The following is a 23,202-nucleotide window of genomic DNA, read 5'->3' on the forward strand; positions in this document are numbered from 1 at the left end:
GAGGTAGTGAGAGCTGCTGTTTGCTGGCTGTGTGCATGTTGTTGGCTGCAAAATGGCCCATTGCTTTGCCTGGGAGTGTTCAGTGAAACTCCCCATTTCTCCTTCTCTTCCCAGATGGTGTTGATGGGAAGCAGGCTCGCCGGACCAACTCCAGCACGCCCCTGGGAGAGCTCTTTGATCATGGCCTGGACAGCTGGGCATGCGTGTACTTTGTTGTGACAGTCTACTCCACCTTTGGACGGGGCTCCACGGGTGTCAGTGTCTTCGTTCTCTACCTCCTCTTATGGGTGGTTTTGTTTTCATTCATCCTCTCTCACTGGGAGAAGTATAACACAGGGATTCTCTTCCTGCCTTGGGGATATGACATCAGCCAGGTGGTAAGTACATGCTGCTGCTCGGATTTGGCAGAAGCTCAGTAAACCTATAGCATCTCTGGGGTGTGAGAGTGACCGCTGAGGTGTGTGAGGGATGTGTGCAGCTCCAAAGTCTTCTGAATTGGTCATTGCAACGCTCTCTGGAGGTGGGCATCCTCAGCCTGTTTCCAGGTCTGTGGAGGAGGAGAGCTTTCCAAGGCTGCTTGCGTGCCTTTGAGCTATAGTTGTGTTAATGATTTGGGGTCTTAGGGTGCTGGTGGCACTAGAGTTTGACTGCTCAAAGCATTAAATCCAAGGAGATTTGTGTCATTCTGTGATTTTGTTCCAAGCAGCTGTTGTAGATAGACTCTGCAAAACATGAGGCTTGAAGAATGGAGTTTCCTCTGCCTTGAGTTATTGGCTTGAGTTTCCTGTTTCTGCTCTCCTGAGATGCATGTTTTGGCCACCTGAATCATTGCTTTAGTTACTTTTCCACATTATACCAGGGTGGGTAAATTCATGTCTAGAAGTTTGGGGTGCCTTTTGGCACTGGCAGGCTGTGTGTCTAATTGTAATGGGGTTAATTGGCATGTTAATCTCCGGGCCAGGAGCAAAGGTTCCTCAGGAGGTGCCTCTCTGTACTGTGGTAACTGGGCAGTCAATATGGAGACTGACTGATGGTGAGGGACCCTTTGGTATGTTGACATGTCTGTATCTTTAAAGACATCTCTGCAGGAAGCTCCTTCTGAATCACTGAATGGTTTTGGTTGGAAGAGACCTTAAAGCTCATCCAGTTCCAAACACCTGCTACAGGCAGGGACACCTTTCACTAGACCATGTTGCTCCAAGCCCCATCCAACCTGGCCTTGAACACTGCCAGGGATGGGGCAGCCACAGCTTCTCTGGGCAACTTGTGCCAGGGCCTCACCACCCTCACAGCCAAGAACTTCTTCCTTATATGCTTCAGATCTCTGTCTGTTGCAGAAAGGCAGGGTGTGGAGGGCTAAGCTCCCCTGCAGTGTGTTTTACTGAGCTTCAGGGCTGCTATTAAAACTGAAATACCCTTGTTAGCTTTTTCCCTGCATTTGCTTCTGCAGATAGATGAGAAAGTTCCCCAAGAAATGCTCCAGGGTCACTGCAACTTGCAGTATAAAACTTCACTCTCATGCTTCAAACATCTCATGAGTTCAAGCTGCATAGAGGCATCTTTGCTTCTGTTGTGAGGAGCAGCTCTTGGTTGTATCCTTCTCAGCAGCTCAGCTGCTACACTTTATTAGACCTGGTTTCATAATATGGGGTGTCTGTGGATTTTTTTATTTCTTTTTCTCTTTCCTGCTGGTGGGGAGAATTGAACATGGTGTTGTGCTGCTTTCCAGTCTTGCCTCTCTGGTTGGTCAAGCCTGCTTGTCCTGTGCTTTCTTTCAGACCATTTCAATTGTCTACATAGTGACAGCCATTGTGGGAGTTGAGGCCTGGTATGCACCTTTCCTGTTTAATTTCTTATATAGAGACCTATTCACTGCAATGATTATTGGTAAGAAACTCCATGTTGAAGCCTGTCTTTTAAACTCCACCTTTTTAATGAAACCCAATGTCTTAATTATATGGTAATGCTGCTGTTCTGTTTGCTGTAATGAAAACTCCTGTAGGCTGTTACTGAAGTGACTAATTAAGGGTGTTCTTGCAGCCTGCCTTTTCCCAGGATTTCAAATTATTGTCTTATGCATAGTTTCTTTAGAGAAGTTAACTCCAGTCTTCCTGGGTCTGCTGTTGACTTAAAACAGCAAGAGAGTGGTGCTCTGTGCTCATGTCTTGGATGTATTTTGTGCCGATCCTGAGGGTATAGGAGCCTGCTGCTGCTCAGGGAATCAGCTCAGGTGCTGTCTGCCTGGGGCTGGGGGTATGTGTGGACAGGCAAAAAATTTGTTCCTTGCTTGGAGTGGTGTGGTGAGCAGGTGAGAGCTGTGGCTGCTGCTTGTACAGGGCGCTGGGAAGCAGCTGGAGCCTAACACTGGCCCCTGGATGCTAAACAGGAGCCTCCTTCGTGCCTGGAACCTGTGAGCGTGTGAAAACATGTCTCCTCCGAATAGCAGTGTTGCCCGGGCACTGGGGCTGTGGGATTTGTGTTGCCCAGGGGAAGCAGGGCTTGTTTGCAGCAAGAGCCATGGGGTTTTGAGTGACAGAAGGCCATGTAGCACCCACTGCAGGTGGCCAGCGGGGACCCCCAGCACTGTTTGCAGAACACTTGCTTTGCTGCTGTGGCTGTGTTTCAGAAGCTAGAGCCCACGTGCTGTGTGGGAGCCTGGGGCTGCTGTTGGGGGGGGGTTCCAGCCATGGAGGTGGGGAAAATCAGTCTGCTGTCTGGGGATCCTGCCTTCCATCTGCCCATCTGAAAATTACATTTAGAAATGTACAATTAAATAAAAGCCCAGCCTTTGTCTCCAGTGGTCAGTCAAAATCGGCTTCTGCAGAGGGGATGGTAATGCAGGGAAGCTTAGCTGGGGAGAGCTGTCCTTGCTTAATGTAGTTTGGCTTATTCAGACATTCTTGCTCAGTTTAATTTTTCTTAGTCTATGTCCCTTTCTTTAGGGGTTAATTGTATCTGCTCAATTTCAAGTTAATATGTGTTGAATTGTTGTGTTAAATCTAATGCTTGCACTTAATCAGGTGGATGCTCTGAGATTTCCTTTGACAACTGTATAACTTAACATGTGAATAATAAATGCACTTTCCCTATAGGGAAACTGGAGCACAATGCCTCCATTGGCTGGGTTTGTGTACTTGGATAGGGGTTGGGTTGTTAAAAGCAGGAATATTTACAGCTCTGTTAAAATACTTAGTGCTAGATAAATACAGAAGGAGCTGATAGACTGTCATGGGTTTTGGTGTTGTGGATGATTTTTCCTATTGAGGTCTAGAGTTTTCAGAGTTATTTTGAGTTTTTGCATCGTTTGTCAAGTTAAACAACAAGAGCTTTTTTTCACAGTGGGAAGTGAAAATGCTTGCTCACAGTGGCAGAAATAGCAAATTGTCTTTATTATGAAGACTGAAAACTCTTTTGTCCACAGCCATGCCACTTGTGGAGTTTGAACTTGCCTCGTGCCTCATTAAATACAGTATTTTAATTAAACTTTGTGACTGTTTAAAACATAATACTGGATTCATTAATGTAACTTTTAAAAATGGAAATGTCTTTAATTTATAGCAGATCCTAAATTGTAATTACAGCTCTTGGACCAGAATTATGAGCACCTACTTTTAAATGTGCCGAGCTATTCTTGGGCCACTTCTGAACTATTTTTGTTGCAAGCACCTTAAGCCAGAGCACAACCCTCTGCCCATTCATGGGGTGCATGTGATGTTCTCCCTCTGTCACAGGGCAGTAACAGCTCTTTCTCTTCCAGCTTGTGCACTCACTGTGACACTGCCGATGAGCCTGTATAACTTCTACAAGTAAGTTCTTCCATCCTCGAGTCTCTTTCCCTGCACTAGCACCTTTGCAAGAGCCCCTAAAGCTTCTTATAACCTGGTTTCCTTAGTAGTTTTCAGGTGAGTGACTTCCGTGGCAAAGTGGCTCCAACACACCAGAAAGGTCCAAGTTTGCAGGGTGGGCTAGCAGCCCGCTCAGCAGGGTCTTGCGGGAGGGTCCCCAGCTTTTGTAGTCTTACCCTATTGGTCACAACACAGAGAGCCAGGCAGCCAAGTGCTTCTGTAGTTCAGGAGGTTTTTGGGATAATGATGCAGGTGTGCATCTTTCTCACCTGACCGTGGTTCTAACTGACACCAGCAGTTTTGCGTAGCTGAATGGCCAGTGAGATTTTACAGCCCTCTGCTGAAGGTGGTACCAGGTATTTCTCAGGTGTGATTTTGATTTCTTTGCTTGTATTTCAGGGCCTATGAAAACAACACCTTGAAGCACCACTCTGTGTATGAAATCATGCTGCCACTGGTATCTCCAGTATTGCTGTTCTTGCTCTGCACCACATGGGTCTTCATGTCCCCAACAGACATCCTTGAGGTCCAGCCCAGGCTCTTCTACTTCATGGTTGGAACAGCCTTTGCTAACATTTCTGTAAGCAGCTTTTGCTTTATGCTCCAGTTTATCCCCTGAGTAGTGTGAAGCCTGCCAGGGTGCTTGGGAGGCAGCTCAAATGTGAGGAGAGGGGGAAGATGCCAAGATTAATTTAACAACTTTTCTATTTTGCCATGATTGGAAGAACAAACAGGAAAACAGTGTTTGGGGTCTGTGAATTTTGTGCTGCAATGCTCACTCTTGAGAAACTAGAGAATTAGTTAAATGGAGCGTGTTTATATACTCCTGCACCCTCTGTGCTGTGAATAACAGACTGCTAATACAAAAGGAGTTGCTAAACTTAAAATGGAAGGGACTAAATGTTTTGTCAGAATCCAGTTTAGCCATATATTGCATCTCTGCTTGCTTGAGACCTTAACAAAAGCACCTGTGCCTGTCACTGTAGCCACGTGACTGAGCAGCTCTGTGCATTTGTGCCCTGAGTCCAGCAGTTCACACTGCTGCATGGCATGAGTTTCTGCTGATTGTGCAGATAATATTGGTGAGGCTTGGTCAGCTCAGGAGAGCTCCCTTTTTCTTTCAAAGATGCCCTCAATGCCTGTTTCCCTGTTACCTCCCTGCCTCACAAGGCTTTGCTCTGGGTCCCCTGCAGGAATTCTAACGCAAAGAAAGATAATTCATGTGAAACTCAGAAACTGCACGGTGGTAGTTGTAAGTGCAGATGGTTGGTACATGTACGTGTGTGACTATCCTCTGCACTGTGGACAGACTCTGGGCTTGCGGAGTTGATACCAGGCGCAAGCTCTGACAGCTTTCTCTTCCTGCAGTGCCAACTGATCGTCTGTCAGATGAGCAGCACACGCTGCCAGCCTCTGAACTGGATGCTGCTGCCCATAGCGGTGGCACTACTCGTGGTGGTGTCCGGGTTTGTGCCCCACAGCGAAACACTTCTCCTCTACGTGTTAACTGCTTTCCTCACCCTGGCGCACATCCACTACGGGGTAGTCGTGGTAGGTGAACTTGGCATATGGGCTTCAGGCTTGGCTGCCACACTTTGGCTGCACACATGGCTTGGGTACTGCTGCTGTTTGGGGCATAGAACACTCTGCTTAAAAATTGGAACATCAGTGGGAATGGCTGTGTCACGCTGTCTGTGACTACATGAGACTCGAGCTGCCTTGCTTGTGAGAGGCTTGTGCAGGCTGTGGGTGGGGGGCTATTTGAAACTAATGCTTGCATCCCTGATGCCATGTTTAACTCCTCCTGGCTGGGGTTGCAGCTTAGTAACGAGCTTGGTTATAAGCAAGTGTAGGATACCCAGACTTGTGGGCAGGGGGAAGGGCTGCTGCAGCAGGTACTCTGTCTGCACATCAGGCAGGAGGGCTTCATTTGGGAGTCTTGGTATAAAAAGTTAAACTGCTGTTGGTGTTACTTTGGTTAATGAGTTTGAGTTGTGACCAGCGTGCCCTGCACTATAGTCACTGGGAGAGCCAAGAAGAAGGGGTGATGTCCCTGCTAGGGGAGGTGGGGGTTCTGTGGCTGCAGTGCCTTGTCCCGTTCTGCAAGGGTTATACTGAGATCCAGGCACCAATTTGCTCCCCTTGTACCGTGCCAGCTCTGCCTGACTTCCTGAGTTTTGATTAAGACAGAATACGACTCAGAGGAGACCGAGTCCTATTAGAAATGCCTTGGGAAGCTGCTGAGGAAGGAGGGCAAGGGACCGTGTCCCCTGTGGAGCTGGCTGCTGCCACCTGTGTGCACTGTTCTTGGGAAGCCCTGTCCCCTGGGAACCCCAGCTCTGACATGGAGCCTCTGGAGTCAATTTTGAACTGTAATTACAGCAAAGAAGTAATAGCCGGCTTGTCTTTCCAATTAGTGTAATGAGGCTTCTATGTGAGAAGGATTTGAATAGCTAAGAAGCTTAAATAAATTTGGTCTTGGAATCATAGCTGGAGATGGGGACTAAGCGGATGGTGTAATCCTCCTGCCCAGGCTTGCCCATCCCCTGCAATGAGCTTCTCAGTGCTCTGCTCTCTTGAGTTTGTGTTCTCCTTGTTCCCCTCCAAATTCCCAAGGGCCCGTTTTTGCAGTTTCTTCTTGCAGGATAAAAGAAACTTTTAAGGGTCTGTGTCTGCTACATAGTCCCAAAGAGCTCTAAATTTGGGAGTAACCATTAGGAATAAACCCTCTGCCCAGCTCACCCTCTAGTATTGCTCAGCACTGCTCACTCTTGGTTGTGCAGTAACTGTTACCTTGCAGTCACAGGTTCTGGAGCTGCTCTGTCCACTTTAACCTCCTGCCTGCATTTCTCTGAATCATTCCTGAAAGCTCATTTCCTGGTGCAGCACTTAGTCATAGAATATAGAATGGTTTTCAGTTGAAAGGGACCTTAAAGATCATACAGTTCCAACCACTGTGCCGTGGGCAAGGACACCTTCCACTAGAGCAGGTTGCTGCAAACTTTGCACAACCTGGCCTTGAACACTGCCAGGGATGAGGCAGCCAGAGCTTCTCTGGGCAACCTGTGCCAGGCCTCACTCACAGGGAAGAACTTCTTAATTACTAGTCTAAATCTACCTCACAGAGCCATGGCTGGCCCCAGCATTGAGCTGGCAGGGGCTGGCTCAGCTCCTGGGCACGGCAGCCTGGCTGGCCCCATAGCTGAAGAGAGAGGCTGCGGTCCCAATCTGCTGCACCCATGGGAGTGTGTAGTGTGGGCAGTGGTTGGGGAAGTGCTCATAGGAAGGTGGCAGGGGCTTTGTAGCCGTATAGGGAACCTGTCTGGTATTCTGGCTGCTTTCCCCCTCATCCATCCAAGCCTTGCTAATCCTGTCCTGTTGTCTGCCTTGTCCCCAGGTGAGCCAGCTGAGCAGGCACTTCAATATACGGCCCTTCTCGCTAAAGAAGCCCACGCCAGATTGACTAGGAGTGGAGGAAGAGAAAATTGGCTTGCGGTCTGCAGAAGTACTGTAAATAACTGCTGCAAATACCTGTAAATACTTCAACCATCACCACAGATCTAAACCTATCTTCTGGACAGATATCAGGGCAAAGTACGCACGGTATCCGGTGCAGCCAGGGCAGAACTGGTACGGGGCAGCCCCTGCTGCTGTTTGAATGTGAGCTTTTGGTTTTGGGTGAAACTGGATGAGGAGGGCATTTATTTCAGGTCACTGTTACTGTATATTAGACCAGCTGAATGTTCCCAGTGAAACCTCAAACTCCAGCTCTTGCTCAAGTAAAGCCAGTTGGCGGTGCAAATGGCTTTACCTGAGCAAGGAGTCTTGACCTGTCACCGTAACCAACATAACAGTTGATTTCTACAAGGTCAGGGAACATCCTGGAGGTCAGGGGCATTCCTGTCTGTCCCTAATCCTGCCTGGCAGCGTTGTCCTGCACTGGTACTTAGGGAGCAGATGTTGACTGCTCTCCCAGTCAGCCTGCCCAGTCTCCTGCCTTCCTGCACTCACTTGTTTGGGCAGATACTTACACCTGTTTGGTTTTTGTTTTAAGAGGGGGAAAAAAAGAACTACACACAAAACTTTCAGTAACATTCTGCTTGGAGGGCTTAGAAAGTCAGGGCTTGATTTCCTGCAAAGGTGGGAAGGTGGCTCCTGCCTCCCCCGCTTGAGTTGCGGCTAGCCTGGGACTGCATCTTGTCCGTGTTTCTGTCTGTCCATGTGTGTTCCCCACCTGGAAACGGAGTCTGGGCTCCAACTGGCAGCTGCAAGTGGCTTTGCACCAGCCTAACACAGAGCTCATCTCCCCCTTCTGCCTCCCAGTAAGAACTTGGTGTTTCGGGCCAGCTCTGCAGGGTGGCTGCATGCTGCCAGGCCTGCACCTCTCGCAGCACATCACCCTTCCCGCCAGCCCTCCAGTGGCCGCAAATCCACCGCTTAAAGAAGCACCTTAACTGCAGCGTCGTGTTGGTCATGTGTGCACTTTCAGGGAGCTCACAGGTGCATGTGTGTGGTGGGATCCTTTCCAAATACCGCTTTATTTTCCAAACCGTTGTCCCCAGCGGCTGCATGTCTCATCCAGGGATGATTTGTTCACTGTCCATTTGTAAAAGACATGTTTGCATTGATTTATTTTTTTAAATTTGGTTTTTTTTTCTTCATGATTGAGTTAAGAGTGGGGTGGTGAAGATTGAATGCTGATTTTCTTTTCTGTTCACTTTATTTAATGAAGACCTGTGCTTGAATGAAGAGTGTAGCTTAAACCCAGGCTCTGGAAAGGCTGCATCCGGAAGCGAACAAGCACAACAGATTGTGCATATGTAATCTACCATGGGAACAAAGTTGCTTATACACTGAAAATTGTGCAGCGTGGCTCCTAGCAGCTTGGTCACGGCATTTTCCTTCTGCAGGTGATGAGTCCTCCTACTTTAGGAAACCTGTAACTATTATTTAATGCTTTTTCTTTGGTAAATTTGAGTCATCATTGTGCAGACTGAGACTTGAAATCCTGCGGTGAGCTCACACGTTCCCCATGTGCATACGGGCTGCTTGGTTGCTATGTGTCCTGTGAGGAGCGAGCTGGTGCGACATGGGAACGTCTGTGTGCTCATGTGTCTGTCTGGCTGCGGCGTGTCTGGAAAGGGTGGCTGTGCTGGGAGAGGGGTCAAATGGTTTTCAGAGTTTATTTAATAAAGCAGCTTACTCCTATATATTTTACTGATGTTGTACAGGAAAAAAGAATCTTAAGTGTACAAATGAATTGGGCTGCGCTTGAATTTTTTACCCTGTTTAATGAAATGTGGTTATGAAGGGAGGTAAATTTAAGTCGTGCTCGCACAATAATTACAGGGAATCTGAAAATGGGGCACAGCGTTGATCTACGGGACATCTTCAGGTAGCAAAACTGTGCTGGCGGCACTGACAAAAAAGTGGAGGTTGGATGATTTGCTTCCTAGTTATGTGTTTGCAGGACCAGGGAGTAATTGGGCCGTTCCCTCAGGCTTTCAGGTGAGCTCTGGGTCCCCATCCTGGAGCTGATGTTGTCCTGTCTCCTTCCACCAGCAGTGCTGGGCCCATAGGACTGGGCCATGACTGATGCTATGAGAGGTTGTATGATCTTAAATCTTAGGATGTCACTTTGTCCCCCTAACACACTGTCTGCTGTCCTACTGACCTGTGAGCTGCTGCCCTTTTGCAGCATGTAATATACCCTAGAAAACCCCTTTGTGAAGATACAAACGTGGAAACAGGGCTTCCTCTTTAAAGTCCTGCAAATACTTGTGCTGTAAGAGAAACTGGAACTGCTTCCTATCTGCACCAGCTTTATCGTTGGAGAGTCCTGGATTATTGGTGCCTTAATTTATTGCACCTTGGAACTAGAAAAACTGTCTGCTTCAGTCAGTGCTGGAAAGTGGGCTGGCTCGCCTCTAGTGCTACCAGGCTTGTGGCAGAGTGAGGAGAGCTCAGACCTGATCTCAGTGCACGTATGACTCTTCCCAGCTCCTGCCGCTGCGAAGCTGGGGGGTTCCGTTTGGGCTATTGGAATTGAAGTGATTCTGCTCCCAGATTTTGGTAGGGGAATGGAAGCAAACAGATTGACCAAACCATCTTACCTGTGGCATGCTGAGAAACAAACTATTCATGAATCAGAATGGTTTTAAGTCTTAAGAATAAATGTATTCCTTGCTGAGAGCATCTGGTGGTTATTGTGCTAGAGTGGAGTGTGCTGGCTAGACTCTGTCATTGCAGTGGGTTGTGCTTCTGGGGATGGGACAGGGTTGTGTGCTTGTTCCTCTGCTCCTGCTCAGTATTTGAGAGCTGATCTGTGTTGTCTCTGCTTCCAGGATAGTGAGTCCTGTTTTCTTTATAACCGTGGACCACCTGGGTTGGTAACAGGACTGTCTTATGCTTTCCTAAATCTATTCTGCACACTTTATCTCAGTACAGAGTTTGACCAGGAGCAAACCTATCCAGGGAGGGGTGAAGTCATTGGAGATGTCAGTCTCCCGGCGGGTCCTTGTGCTGCGGAGAAAGGTGGCCAGTGCCACCAGCTCCTCCTCATCCTCACCATGCTTTGCGCTGAAGCAGAGTTTTGTGGGAAGCTGGGATGCTCCAAGGTGTCAGTGCAGGACTTGCGTAGCTGAGGCAGAGCAGGAATCTTGTTTGCAGCCTTTATCATCTTGATCTTGTTTCCTATCACAGCTCCTGCCTCTGCACCAATCCAGGGACCCAGTGCAGGAACTCACAAGTGGAACTGGAGTGGAGGGTGAGGTGCAGGTTTTGGGACCCCCTCGGGTTTGGGCCATGTAAAAGTGATTTTTACAAGTACAGATGCTGTGGTTGACCTGCAGGCCTACAAACACGCACTGTGTGCTGATGGTTTCAGCTCGGTCCTTCCTCTACTGTGTCTGTGCTCCAGTTACCTCCTTTCTTCAGTGGTTGGTCACTGCGGGGGCTTGGCAGAAGCCTCTCCTTTCATAAACATCAACCACCTGCTAGAGGTGGCTTTCCCAGAGCTCGGGGAGCTCCATGTTGTAAGCATGAGTTTCTCAGGCTCTGCAGACACTCATTTAAGCTCCTTAAATGGAGCTGGCCCAATGTTACCTCCCGGGTGCACTCAAACCTGTAGGTTGAACTTTGGGAGCTGTTCTAATCTCAGTCAGGTCAGTTCTAGCCAGGCCCTTTAAAATGCAGGACAGGGACCATGTCTGCAACTCAGCTGTGGGCCCCAGTATAAGAAGGAGGTGGAGCTGTTGGAGAGAGTCCACTCCAAACAGTCCTGTGATTTGATGATTCTGTGAGCCCTTCAGAGCATCTTCAAGGGCCCGTGTCCATGTGGCTGCTCAGTTTTCCTGGGCAGGGTGTGGAAGCAGTTGGTGATGCTGCCTCGTCCTTCCAGGAGCAAGTTCAGGGGCAGCACCTGGACTTGGTCTTCTGTCACCAACCCCCTGTGCAGTGGGGCTGGAGAGCTGATGCAGCGGCTGCTCTCAGGTTCCCAGCACTGTGAAATGAGTCAGTGAAAGACACCTTGGGGCTTGTGGTGGTTTGGTTCTTCCCCTTCCCCGCTGAACCTTCCCAAGGGGCTGCTTTTGGCAGGAGCCTGGATATTCTGCTGCGTTCCCCACCAGAGCTGAGTGCACTTGGTCCCTCTGGCTGGGGATGTCCCAAAACAGGGATCAGATGAAGCTGCCGTGGGCCTTGGGACCCCGATTGCTGTCCTGGAGCCCTGTCTCTGGGAGTTTAGGTACTGCAGTGGGTTTAAATTCTGGTCTGTTTAATGCTATTGCTGAAGTATTTATTGTGTTTAAACAAAACTATCAAATTCTGTAAAGAATAAAGTTTCCAAAGCCTTTTAATGGAGTTTGTCTTTTTTTTCCCCTTTCTGATGAGCAGGCACCTCAGTACAAGGAGCAGGTTTGGGCAGTGGTGCCAAGGCTGGAGCGGCAGCCCCACTTTACCATGGCAGAGGTGGAAAAGCTCCTGTGTGGGCTCTCCCTGGAATGATGGGGTTTACTCTGGTGCTGAGCTTGGCTGTGGTCACAGTGCTCATTGAGGTGCTGACTGGAGGATAGGGCAGGGGACACAGAGAGGGTGCCATGTTTGGGGGTACAGCATCCTCTTTTTATCTCAAGCACTGCCTTCCCAAAGGTTCTCCCTTCACCTTCAGGCTTCTCCTCTTTGTTTTGCCAATTCTGCTGCTGTTGCTGATCCCTGCATCCCTGTAAGTCATTGTGTACCCTCATAGCGTGCCCGGGGCACTCATGGTGAGGAAGAAGAAGGTAGGGTGAAGCAGGATACAGGGTGTGTGCAGAGGTGGTTTCTTGTGTTGTGGATCGAGCAGTGGGCAGTGTCAGGCTGTGGGTTACGGTTGGTGTGATGCATATGGCTGTTGCAGGGGGATAAGCAGCAGGCCATGGATATGGACAGCGATGGGACAAGGGAGCAGTACCTCCTGCCCTGTTCCTGGTTGCAGAGTGCCAGTTTGGGATCCGGGGAAAGAGATGGCAGCTCTGACCTCTCCAGGGCAGGTATCAGGGCTCCTCAAAGTAGAATCATTGAATCACAGGATGGTCTGGGTTGGAGGGGATCCTAAAGCCCACATAGTTTCACCCCCTCTCTCCACAGCACCCTTAGAGTTGGTGCTGCGTTTCCACAGGTGCTTGGCAGACTTGGGGCTGCGTGGGGATGTGGCTCTTGAGGATGGCCTGAAACACAGGGCTTGGAATGTGGAAATGCTGCATTTCATGGGACTGGGAGTCCCTGGGAATGGGTGTTTTCCCATCAGCAGCGTGACTGCCCTGACAAGCTCTGCCCTGAGAAAGCTTCCTATCGTCACAGCGGGCTCTTAGCATCATTGGCTTTGGGACTAATCAGGGTGATCCCGCCTTATCCCTGCTCCACTATGGCTGGGGGTGCACACAGGGGAATAAGCTGCTCTTGGTGGCTGCTGGCCCTGGGCAGGAGACCACAGGCAACTGATTTAGCCAGGGAGGCTGAGGTCAGGAATTAAGAATGTCCTCTCATGCCCCACACTGACTTTTTCAGGGGGGTGAGTGGAGCCATGCTCCTCCTGGCTCCTCTGGCTTCAGGACGGGACTGTGATGGGACTTGGTCCTTGCTCTGGTGGCCAAGTGACATGGGTTGCTATGGCATGGGAGGGGGTGGGGGGCTGCCTTCTCCCTTCTGAATACACACCTTGGAGCTGGGTGGGGAGAACACGATTGGTTACTACAGGAGCTTCCAGCCCCAGTGCCACCCTCCGTGGTCCCCACTGTGTGCCTGGTGCCCTTCAGGACGGTGCCATCTCGCCTGGGATGTGCTTGCGGTTGGGAAAGCTCTGCCGTCCTCCACCAGTGCACAGGGGCTGTGGTGGTGTTCTTGGGTGCTCTGCACCCTGCATGGCAATGTCCACCCGCTGGCATTTCCACCAAACCCAGCAAGAACTGCTCTATGTGAAGGTGTGTGACGGTGGTGCTGCTGGGGCAGGAACCACGCTCTCCCAACTGAAAGTGGCCGTGAAACGTCTCCAGGAGCTGTTTTGCTCCCCAAGTGAAGGGGTTGCTCTGCACCCTGCAGCTCCATGGGGTGAGGTGGGACATCACAGCAGGCATGGGCTCTGTCCCACTGCAGACCTACCCCAGGATAGAGGGTGACAGACAAGGGAATGCGGGGCTGAAGCTGCCCTGGGAGCAGTGGAGGAGGCTACAGGCTGGTGGCAAAGCCTTGAGCAGAACACGAGAACCCTGCCGCCTGTTCTGGTGCCCTCTGGGCTAAAGCCCAGGTGTGTTTAAGCAATGCCTCATCCTTTATCACTGTCTCACAGCTTCCTCTAAGAGGATTGCTGTGGTAGGTGTAATATACTTAAGGGATTGTTAGTAACAATGGTGTTTTGGCAGCATACCGCGAGCACTGGCTGCTGTCATGGTCCGTTTGGACCTTAGGGCTTTACAGGACAATGTACTCTGTCAAACTTCATTTTATGAGCTTATTAGGAGGGAAAACAAAGGACTCAATCCCGCTTGTACAGCCTAGGTAAATGGAAGAGGTCACTAATTCATCACTTAGGGGAAGAGAGGGAAGAGCTGTACTGCTGTTGGCACCAGAGCTGCTTGCCCACCTGTGTTTGTCCAGCCATGGCCTCCTTGAGCCCTCCCTGCCAGTGCCCAGCACCCAACACTGCAGAGATGTCTCCTCACACACCCCTCTGCTCACCCCCACATATGCACATGACCCTTCCAAAGCAGGGGGGGGAGCTGTCCTTGCAGGCTCCCCAGGGTCTTCTGGCAAGGGCCCTACCGCTCTCAGAGCACCCATAGTGTCTGGGGCCCCAACACAAAAAGGACATGGAGCTGTTGGAGCAAGTCCAGAGGAGGCCATGCAGACACTCCAAGGGCTGGAGCACCTCTGCTATGGAGACAGGCTGAGAGAGCTGGGCTTGTTCAGCCTGGAGAAGAGAAGGTGCCACAGAGACCTTAGAGCAGCTTCCAGTGCCTAAAGGGGCTGACAAGAAAGCTGGAGAGGGGCTTTAGACAAGGGCCTGTTGGGACAGGACAAGGGGGAATGGCTTTAACCTGACAGAGGGGAGAATGAGATGAGATCTTAGGCAGAAGTTGTTCCCTGTGAGGGTGGTGAGGCCCTGGCACAGGTTGCCCAGAGAAGCTGTGGCTGCCCCATCCCTGGCAGTGTTCAAGGCCAGGTTGGATGGGGCTTGGAGCAACCTGGCCCAGTGGAAGGTGTCCCTGCATGTGACAGGGGCTTGGGACTGGATGAGCTTTAAGGTCCCTTCCAACCCAAACCATTCTGTGATTCTATGATTCAATGCTATGGTGATGGAGGTGTGAGGAGCTCAGAGCAGGTGGGACTGTCGTGGGCAGGGTGAGCACAGCATGGTGGGGTGTGGACAGGATGGGGCTGACTTGTGCAGTCATCAAAGCTGTGGTGTTCAGGACATGTTTCCGCAGGATGATACAGTGTGCGCGATGGGGGTGCTGGAATGGCTGTGAGGGATGTGGTCACTGACTTCTGGTTTGGACACAGAGAGAAATTCTAGGAGGGAAAGCACAGGGCCCCGATGTGTGGAAGGGGCCAAGGAAGGTGGAATCCTGAAGGGCTTGCAGGGGGAGAGGGTTAATGCCAGGGAAGTCCGGGAGATGCCCATGCCACAGCTCAAGGGTAGCCCTTTGCTCAGGGCCCCTGTTTGCACCTCAGGGCCCCCCTCTGCCCCCAGCCTGGGGCTCTGAGGAGCCTCCCTACCCCGGGGGTCCTGCTGGGGGACAAACGGAGCCCTGGTGTCCCTCCTCGCCTCCTTTCTCTCCCCTAGGATGGGCAAGAGGAAACTCTCTGGGCAGCTCCCCGTGGTGCAACCAGCAGATGATGGAGAGCAGTGACAGGGACCCTTCCTCTGGGGTCCTGGGGTGGAGGTGGCTTCCTCCCTCCTGCTGTCCTGCCCTGGGGGAAGGCAAGGCCATGCCTGGTCTGCCCCATGTAGCTGAAGGACCAGGCTGCTGCCCAGGGAATGGGACTTGGGGAAAGGCAGCAGGAAAAGAGGCTGTGACTGGGAAGCAGTGGGGCAGGTGGCGGGGAGGAGGAAAAGCAACCAGCGATGAGCCCTTTCCCCCCTAGCAGGAGACCCTGGCAGAGAACGTGGAAGTGAAAGCTGGTTTTTATTGACTGATTAAAACAGTGGTACCCTAAAAACACTCCCAAGATCTCCTCAGTTACTCACTGAAGGGCAGCTTTTCAGCAGCTGAATGTTGAGGTGAGCTGAGAAAGGAGCCCTTCCCTAACACGCATGGCAAGAAAGGCTCCAGCCGCAACACATATCAATCCAAACAGAATGAATTGAGCGTCAAGAGGCCCACAGGGAGCTCACACTGTGCCAGGGAGCCTGGCTCCCTGTGAGCCCCTAGGGATGTTCCAGCCACCACCACCTCTGGGGTGGTAACCCTGGGGAGATGGATGCTTCAGAGAGGGAAGGTCAGTGCCTGCCCTTGCACAGCCTCAGGGCTCTCTGCGGGGCCTTGGTGGCTGCTGGGGTACAATGCCTGGTGTTGCCCATGGTGGGATGGAGCCCTGCACCTGGGGCAGTGAATTGCAGAGCTATGAGTGGAGCAGGGACTGTGGGGGCAGCGGGGACAGGCAGTGGGGATGCTGTGTGCTGTCCCCATGCTGTCCCAGATCCCTGCTTCATCCTTGTCTCTGAATGCTCCTCCAGTGGGCCTTCTGGGAGCAATCCCACAGCTCCAGCTTGCTCTCCCCTCCCCTTTACCCAGGGGGGCACCAGCCATGGTGCCAGTGGGCAAAGGGCTCCAAGACTTGCAGCCCCAGATCCTCGCAGGAACAGCTGGGCACCTCTGCCAGCCCCAGTGTGGGATGCGTGGCCTTGGGATTGATGCCATCCTCCAGCCCCATTCCTCTGGGACTAAAGCTGTGAATGGGACCCACAGAGGAGGAATGCAAAGGAGGAGGCCCAGCAGCAGCAGGGAGGAGATGTCCCCCGAAGCTGTTGAGAGGCCGCAGGGTGGAGGAGGACATGCAGTTGGGGACGGTTGTGCCACAGGGCTGGGAACATGGAGGAGGCTCCCATGCTTCATGCTCCCAGCAGCTTCTTGACCATGTAGCCTGGCATGCTGTAGAGGAAGAGGGCGACCATGACAAGGAGCAACAGGGCCAGCACGATTTTGATGATGAGCCACTTGTAGCGTGTGCAGATGAGGTATTTGATGGACTTGAGTGGGTTCAGGAACCAGATGAAGGATGTGTCTGGGCGGCTGCAGGGGAAACAAACAACTCATCATTAATGCCATTGCCATGGAGAAGGAATGCATGGCCAGCAGTGCAACAGTGGACATAGTAGGCAAGCCTTGGGCATGCCTGCAGAGAGTAAAAGAGCCCAGACAGGAGGATGAGGAGGATGGACAAGGGGAATCAGTACAAGACGTGCCAGGTGGAGTAATACAGGTTTGTGAGGGAGCATGAGGATTCCAGTTGAAGCTGCGATCTGGTGGTGAGGACTGGATGGGAGGAAGAAGTGGTGGGAGATCACAGAAAGGGGATGGAGCCAACAAGAGAGGCAGAGCAGGAACAGAGTAAGGAAAAGCAGCAAGTCAGTGAATGGTAGGCACCAGCAGAGATGGCTCTGCCCATGACCCTCATTCCTACATCCTCCAGTGCAAACCTCCCTCACCTCCCCAGGGCTGGCTCCCACCCCACAGCACCCCACGTCTCCTGGGGAGTGGGGTTTTCCTCTTACTTGGGTTTCTCCAGTGGATCAGGCTCATTTCGGGCCAGCCCAGCGGGGGATTTCTCTGCCTCCTCTGCTGTCAGAAGGTGCAGCTCAGCCTCGACTTTCCCCTGCAGGGAGCAGAAAGTTGTGCTGAGACCTAGGAAATGCACCCCACCTCAGTCCCCAGGGACACAGTGACAGAGGGGACCTGAGGGATGCAAAATGCCTCCGTTTCCCCCATACTTACAGTGACCTCCAGCTCATCATTCTCATCTCTGGCCACAAATGGCCACCAGCCCTTTACCCGCTTCTGCTTGAAGATGGAGATCATGGGCAGCTCCGCCTCGTTGGTCACCATCTCCAGGCTGCACTGTTTCGATGTCTTGGCTCCCCGGGGGAAGCGGTTCAGGTCCAGCTCGATGGCCCCTGGCAGGAGAAAGGGGAGCACAGATGTTGGCACCCACAAAATGTGGAGTCTTGGCTGGAGGTGGGCTGGACAGCATCTTCTCTGGAGAAGAGAAGGCTCCGCGGAGACCTTAGAGCAGCTTCCAGTGCCTAACAGGGCTGACAAGAAAGCTGAAAGGGGGCTTTTGACAAGGGCCTGTAGGGACAGGACAAGGGGGAATGGCTTTAACCTGACAGAGGGGAGATTGAGATGAGATCTGAGGAAGGTGTCCCTGCCCATGGCAGCAGAGACCAGGGCTCTCATCCTGCATGCTCTTACCAGCGTAATCTAAAGGGGTTTGTAGGAAGTTGAGGATGTTGTGGACTTGAGGAACAGAGATGTCCTTCCAGGTTCTGTTCCTGCATAGGCTGTGTCCCACCCCACACTGCTCTTTACTTGTCCAGCCATGGGCTCCTTGCTGGCTGCCCCATTGCCCCAGCTCAGTGGACCCTCACTTACCAAGGAAATCATCGGCTGAGAAGTGATCAGCGTCCCAGACCTGCAGAGTGAGGCGAGCTGGGATCTTGTACTCGGTCTCATCCCAGGAGAACATGGACTCCTTCTTGGAGATGACAATCTTCTCCTCTGCCATCAGATAGTCAAAAGGGAAGATATAGCGCCAGTTGAAGTTGCCTTCACCAGTGAGTGAGTGGTAATGGACATCTGTGTCTTGCTTGTCCTCCTGTTGACCCTTCAGCCACCTGTGGGGCCAGAGGGATAGCAGACATTATAGGAGGGAGGAGTGGGCACAGGACCGTCCTGTCTGTGCAACCAGGATGCCTCCAGGACAGACTGGAAGGACCTAAAAGTGTGAGCAATGGGCTGGTGCTGCTCCAGCATCTCCAAAGGGCAGGATGAGCATAGGGGCAGGAGTTTCGTTTCAGGCTGGTGGGTGACTTATGGGGTGTTTAACAGACTGGTGAAAAATCATGCCATAGTCACCCACCAGCCTGAAATGCTGATCCATTGATATGAGGTCCTGCAAAGAATTTGGCTATGGAGGTGTGGGTCCCCTCATCTGTGTACAGGTAAGTTTTTGAAGTGGCTTTCCCCAGCTGCTGGGTGAGAATGAAGCGGAGATGAGAACTAACCACTGTCTGGCTCCACATGCTGGAATTGAAGGTTGTAGGGCTGAAATGCCAAGTAAGAGCATCAAGGCAAGGTCAAAAAGTGGAAGACAGGCAGGCATGAACAAGCAGCGAGGCCTTGGCCATTAACCCCTGACATAGATGTCAGACATCTTCTTTCCTACCAGGAAAGCATCATCCAAAACCACCTTGTTGGTGTTCCAGACAATAACCTGCAGCTGAGAGCTGGGCAGCGAGGCCAGACACACACAGGGGGTTGTGCAGCCAAGAGGTGGAGAGGCAAGAGCCCAACAAAGAGGACAACAGCAGCATTGGCACTATCTGACCTTGCACCGTAGTCCATGTTGTACCTTCCTTCCTGCCCCAAAACCCCCCTGGGGACCCCAGTGAGCACCAGCACCCATTCCAGGGAAAAGCAGAGGAGGTGACACTGGCATATCAATGCTGTACCTACCCCCGGACAAAAATGTCACTGGATTTCTCGCCAGTGAAGTAGTCATCGTCCTCCAGGATGACCTCATCTGTGTTCCACACTATCACTCTGAGCTCGTATCTGGCAGGAGGAAGGGAGACAAGGAGGTGAGGCACAGGGGAAGGGGCAGGAGGGAATGGGGAAACACTGCCAGTGTGATAGAGGAGATGGATTAAACTCCTAGAATAATAACCAGGCATAACCCTGCTTGAAACAGGCTGTCCACTTGCAACCCTCTCATCAGCTCATAAAACTGTAGAATAGTTTGGGTTGGAAGGGACCTTCAAAGGTCATCTGGTCCAACCCCCCTGCAATGAGCAGGGACATCCTCAATTAGATCAGGTTGCCCAGAACCACACAAGCCTGGCCTTGAGTGTCACCAGTGATGGTGCATCCACCACCACTCTGGGCAACCTGTGCCAGTATCTTACCAGCCTCATTGTAAAAAAAGTGTTTCCTCTCACCAAGCCTGAATCTCCCCTCTTAATTTAAAACCATCACCCCTCATCCTGTCGGAACAGGCCCTGCCAAAAAGTCTCCCCCATCTTTCTTATATGCCCCTTTTAAGAACTGAAAAGCTGCTCTGAGGTCTTCCTAGAGCCTTCTCTTCTCCAGGCTGAACAACCCCAACTCTCATTCTAGGAACATCTCAGCTGCAGCTCATGGGGAAGTCATCTCTCTATGACTTGGGATCTCTGGAAATCCCAGCGTGGTCAAGGGACGCAGGCAGAGGGCTGGGCTGAGCCGTGGAGCAGCAGAGGAGAGGGGGAGAAACAGGGCTCCATCCCCAGCCTCCAGCTTTCCGTGGGGTTGGTTGCCTGGGAGGTTCCTTACTTCTTTGGTTTCCTGGGAGAAATATCAATGGCAGGGCCGGGTGCTGGCATGTCCATGGGGAACATGTCCACCCACATCTCCAGGCGGCCCTGCAAGGTTGGAGAGGTGCAGTCAGCTCCCTTGTCCCCCACAATGTGCAGTCCCTCCCTCCCTTGCCCTTCAACATCAGTCTCGCCATGCCAGATGTGCTGCAGCACTGAACCCTGCCAGATGTTGAGCAGGGCAGCATTCCCCCATGCCATGAGTCCTTTCCCCCTGCCTGCAGAAGTGTCTCATGGCATGGTGTGGTGCTGAGGTGCATAGGATGAAGGGACTTGGGGGCATGAAAAGGATGCAGGCTGGAGCAGGGGAGGCACTGATTTAGTCTGCTATAGTCAACAAGTAAGGGCTGTTGATGCCCAAGCGCCAGTCTTTGCAGGATGCCTCCCCTGCCTCTGCTGCCCACAACAAGGTGGGTTATGGCTGGTCTACTGAGCTGAGCATCTCTGCTCCCTGCTCAGAGGGGCTCTGCAGCATGGGGTGCCTCCACCTCTGCTCTGGATCTTTGAGGACCTGCTCGATGCCTGGCTTGTCAGGGTTCAGCAGCGGACGTGTCTCCACGTGCTCGGGGACCAGCTTGCAGCCTGCCCATGGGATGTCCTCCCAGTGGCGCAGCACAGCCAGGGCCAGGTGCTCATCCGTCTGCTTCTTCTGACCTATGTGGGCAAAGGGAGGGATGAGATGGGCAGAGACACCAGGGACAGAGAGGACCCTGTTCCTCCACCCCTACCTACTCCACAGATGCAGCACTGCCTATCAGCTACTCTTCATTTCCTTCCATACAGTTTGTCCTACAGCTGACACCTCTTAAGTCCTCTCCTTCTCTTCTCTCTTAATTTACAGAAGGTCCAGATCCCCTGATAGTCTACCTTTTCCCAGGCTTAACAAGCTCCACATCCGTCTCCTCCCTTCTGCACCCCTCCTGGCCTGCTTTCATCTTTCTTGGGCACATCTGAGTGTGTTGGGACACAACCACTGTTTGGGGATGTAGTTACATGGAGAACAGATTCCTAAACCCTGGAAAGGACAGAGCGGGCTCTTGTCATTGCTCTTGGGGCATACGCTGCCAGGAGGATGTTTTCAAAGTCAGTGCCATGGACACTTATGATTCTAAGAGCAACCCACTGGTCTGGGTGGTCTATAAGACTCTGTGTAACTGGTCTCATACTGAAAGGTCCATTTAAGGTGGTGGATGGAAAGTGACCACAGTGCTGCTTTGGGGGGTGGGACCACTATTTCTGTCTCCAACCCTGGATGATGAGGGGACAACCCAAACTCCTGCTTCCCTCCACAACCTTCATCCCATGTGGCAGATACCATTTTCATCCTCAATCTCCGTGGGGCCAGTAAAGACCCTGTTGGCAACTTTTACTCTTCCTCCTGGCCCATAGTGCGGCCCATCCACTTTGCCGTCTTTGCATAGCTTGGACAGGATCTGGGAGGGCTTCATGGGGTCACGCCAGGTGTTGTAACCATGTCTGCGAATAGGAGGGCAAGGTCAGTGAAGCAGCAGTGAAATTTGGAGGAAAAAAGCCATTTTCTTCCCCTCTGTCAGCAAAACAAATGCTGCTGCCATGGAGGACCCAGGATTCACAGGGAAAGGATCAGAGGCAGCAAATGTGAAACTTCAGAGCAGACTAAGTACCTCTATGCCACCACTCTATGCTTTGCTAACACCCTTCCACCCCAGCCCCTTTACTCTGAGCACCCCACTTGACTCCTGGTGCTCAGCACTGCTCCTTTGTCCCTGCTGCTATTTCAGCTCTGTCCTCACCCCTCTGCCCATTCCTACCAGTGCTCCTCAGTTCCTTTCTCCATGTCCTGCGCTCCTTACAACCCACTCCACTGCTACCCTGCTGTGCTGGTCACAGATCCTGTCTTAAGGGTGAGGATACAGCACAGACTCCTCTATTAGCAGGCAGTAAAGGAGGGAGATTCCTGCAGGAGGTCTAGGCTTGGCGTGGAAAATGAGGCAGGCATGGGTGCAGGCAGCAGGTTGGGCAGAGAAAGCGTTGCTCGTACATGGAGTAAGTGTGTGAGACTCCACAAGTAGCTCGGTGCTTGCTGTAGTAGCGGTTCTCCAGGTCGATCTTGGTCTCTCCAATGAGGTCGTCAGTCCCCACCAGGTCCCAGTCATACACAGCCACTGTTAGCATGGACTCCATGGGGAAGGTGGCCTCAATGTCAAAGGATCTAGGCCAGGGGAAACAGAAAAGCTCTTGAAGGGTTTGGCTGCTACTCAAGACAGACATATGGGTGAGGTGGGTCTGCTCCAGTCTATGGACAGTGTTTAATTTTCATCTACTGCTGCAGGACATTCAAGATAGGGGCTTTAAATCTCTGTATGGTTTGTTTCACATCCAGCAGCTCTAGACAGAAGGTAGCACAGGTTGGTTGCTTGACCTGAATGTCTTGATAGCCCTGAAACTGAGTTTATGCATCCCTGGAGAGCCAGGCCATACTGTCATGATTCCTAAAGCACACTTAACCTTAATCATAGAATCATAGAAGGGTTTGGGTGAGAAGGAGTCTTAGATCTCATCCAGTTCCAACCACCTCCCACAGGCAGGGACACCTTCCACTAGACCAGGTTGCTCCAAGCCCCTTCCAGCCTGGCCTTGAACACTGCCAGGGATGGGGCAGCTGCAGCTTCTCTGAGCAACCTGTGCCAGGGCCTCAGCAACCTCACAGGGAAGAACTTCTGCCTAAGATCTCATCTCAGTCTCCCCTCTGTCAGGTTAAAGCCATTCCCCCTTGTCCTGTCCCTACAGGCTCTTGCACAAAGTCCCTCTCCATATTTCTTGCATGTTTATCAGATACGTACATCTCTTAAAAACCCTTTACTATACACAGCTGGCTGAAATGAGGATGCCTATGCTGCTTGCAAGGGAAGTTCTGTGTGGTGAGTCCCATCTATTGAGCTCAAGCAGCTGTGTGTATGACAGCTAGGGTGCAGGTCCAAGGACTAGCAAGGTTGGCTCAGGCTTGGCCCACCACTTCCAGGTGCAGACAGGTAACAGGGCTTGGGCAACTCACTTTCCAAAGACAGGGTTCAACTGCTTGGAGATGTAGTTCTCCTTGTCTTTGATGTCCGTCTTCCCCAGCTTGATGGCAATGTAGGGGTCAGCTTTCCCATTGATGTCAGCCGGATGGAGGTCTGTGGCCTGTAGAGAACAGATGAGATATATCAGTGCCACCTGCTATAGTGAGGAGTTCAGGGATGGCTTCATTCTCCATCCTTGAGATCATCTGGC

General features: G+C 51.8%; 2 protein-coding genes across 12 annotated transcripts in view; one reads left to right on the forward strand and one right to left on the reverse strand.

Moving 5' to 3' along the window:
* SELENOI (selenoprotein I) overlaps positions 1 to 7,814 on the forward strand; it is a 28,048-nt gene extending 20,234 nt beyond the window's left edge. The window contains exons 5-10 of one of the 2 annotated variants that reach the window (XM_057404655.1): positions 115 to 377; positions 1,779 to 1,887; positions 3,758 to 3,806; positions 4,245 to 4,425; positions 5,214 to 5,396; positions 7,243 to 7,308. In XM_057404655.1, the coding sequence (XP_057260638.1) occupies positions 115 to 377; positions 1,779 to 1,887; positions 3,758 to 3,806; positions 4,245 to 4,425; positions 5,214 to 5,396; positions 7,243 to 7,308 (851 nt within the window). Of the gene's footprint in view, positions 1 to 114; positions 378 to 1,778; positions 1,888 to 3,757; positions 3,807 to 4,244; positions 4,426 to 5,213; positions 5,397 to 7,242 lie in introns of both variants that reach the window. The other variant, XM_057404654.1, reaches the window with a different exon arrangement.
* An 8,024-nt stretch (positions 7,815 to 15,838) lies between these two features.
* The window catches only part of OTOF (otoferlin), a 97,939-nt gene continuing 90,575 nt past the window's right edge, over positions 15,839 to 23,202 (reverse strand). For all 10 annotated transcript variants that reach the window (XM_057404652.1, XM_057404648.1, XM_057404646.1 and 7 more), the window contains 10 exons: positions 22,985 to 23,112; positions 21,971 to 22,141; positions 21,266 to 21,426; positions 20,462 to 20,604; positions 19,910 to 19,998; positions 19,058 to 19,156; positions 17,975 to 18,216; positions 17,318 to 17,496; positions 17,098 to 17,198; positions 15,839 to 16,615 (listed from right to left, as the gene is read on the reverse strand). In XM_057404652.1, the coding sequence (XP_057260635.1) occupies positions 16,435 to 16,615; positions 17,098 to 17,198; positions 17,318 to 17,496; positions 17,975 to 18,216; positions 19,058 to 19,156; positions 19,910 to 19,998; positions 20,462 to 20,604; positions 21,266 to 21,426; positions 21,971 to 22,141; positions 22,985 to 23,112 (1,494 nt within the window). In that variant the 3' untranslated portion in view covers positions 15,839 to 16,434. The remainder of the gene's footprint in view (positions 16,616 to 17,097; positions 17,199 to 17,317; positions 17,497 to 17,974; positions 18,217 to 19,057; positions 19,157 to 19,909; positions 19,999 to 20,461; positions 20,605 to 21,265; positions 21,427 to 21,970; positions 22,142 to 22,984; positions 23,113 to 23,202) is intronic.

Source organism: Pezoporus wallicus, unplaced genomic scaffold (genome assembly GCF_028554395.1).
Source record: "Pezoporus wallicus isolate ANWC-B61680 ecotype Strahan unplaced genomic scaffold, APGP_CSIRO_Pwel_v1 contig_11009, whole genome shotgun sequence".
In the NCBI taxonomy this organism is placed as follows: Eukaryota; Metazoa; Chordata; class Aves; order Psittaciformes; family Psittacidae; genus Pezoporus; species Pezoporus wallicus.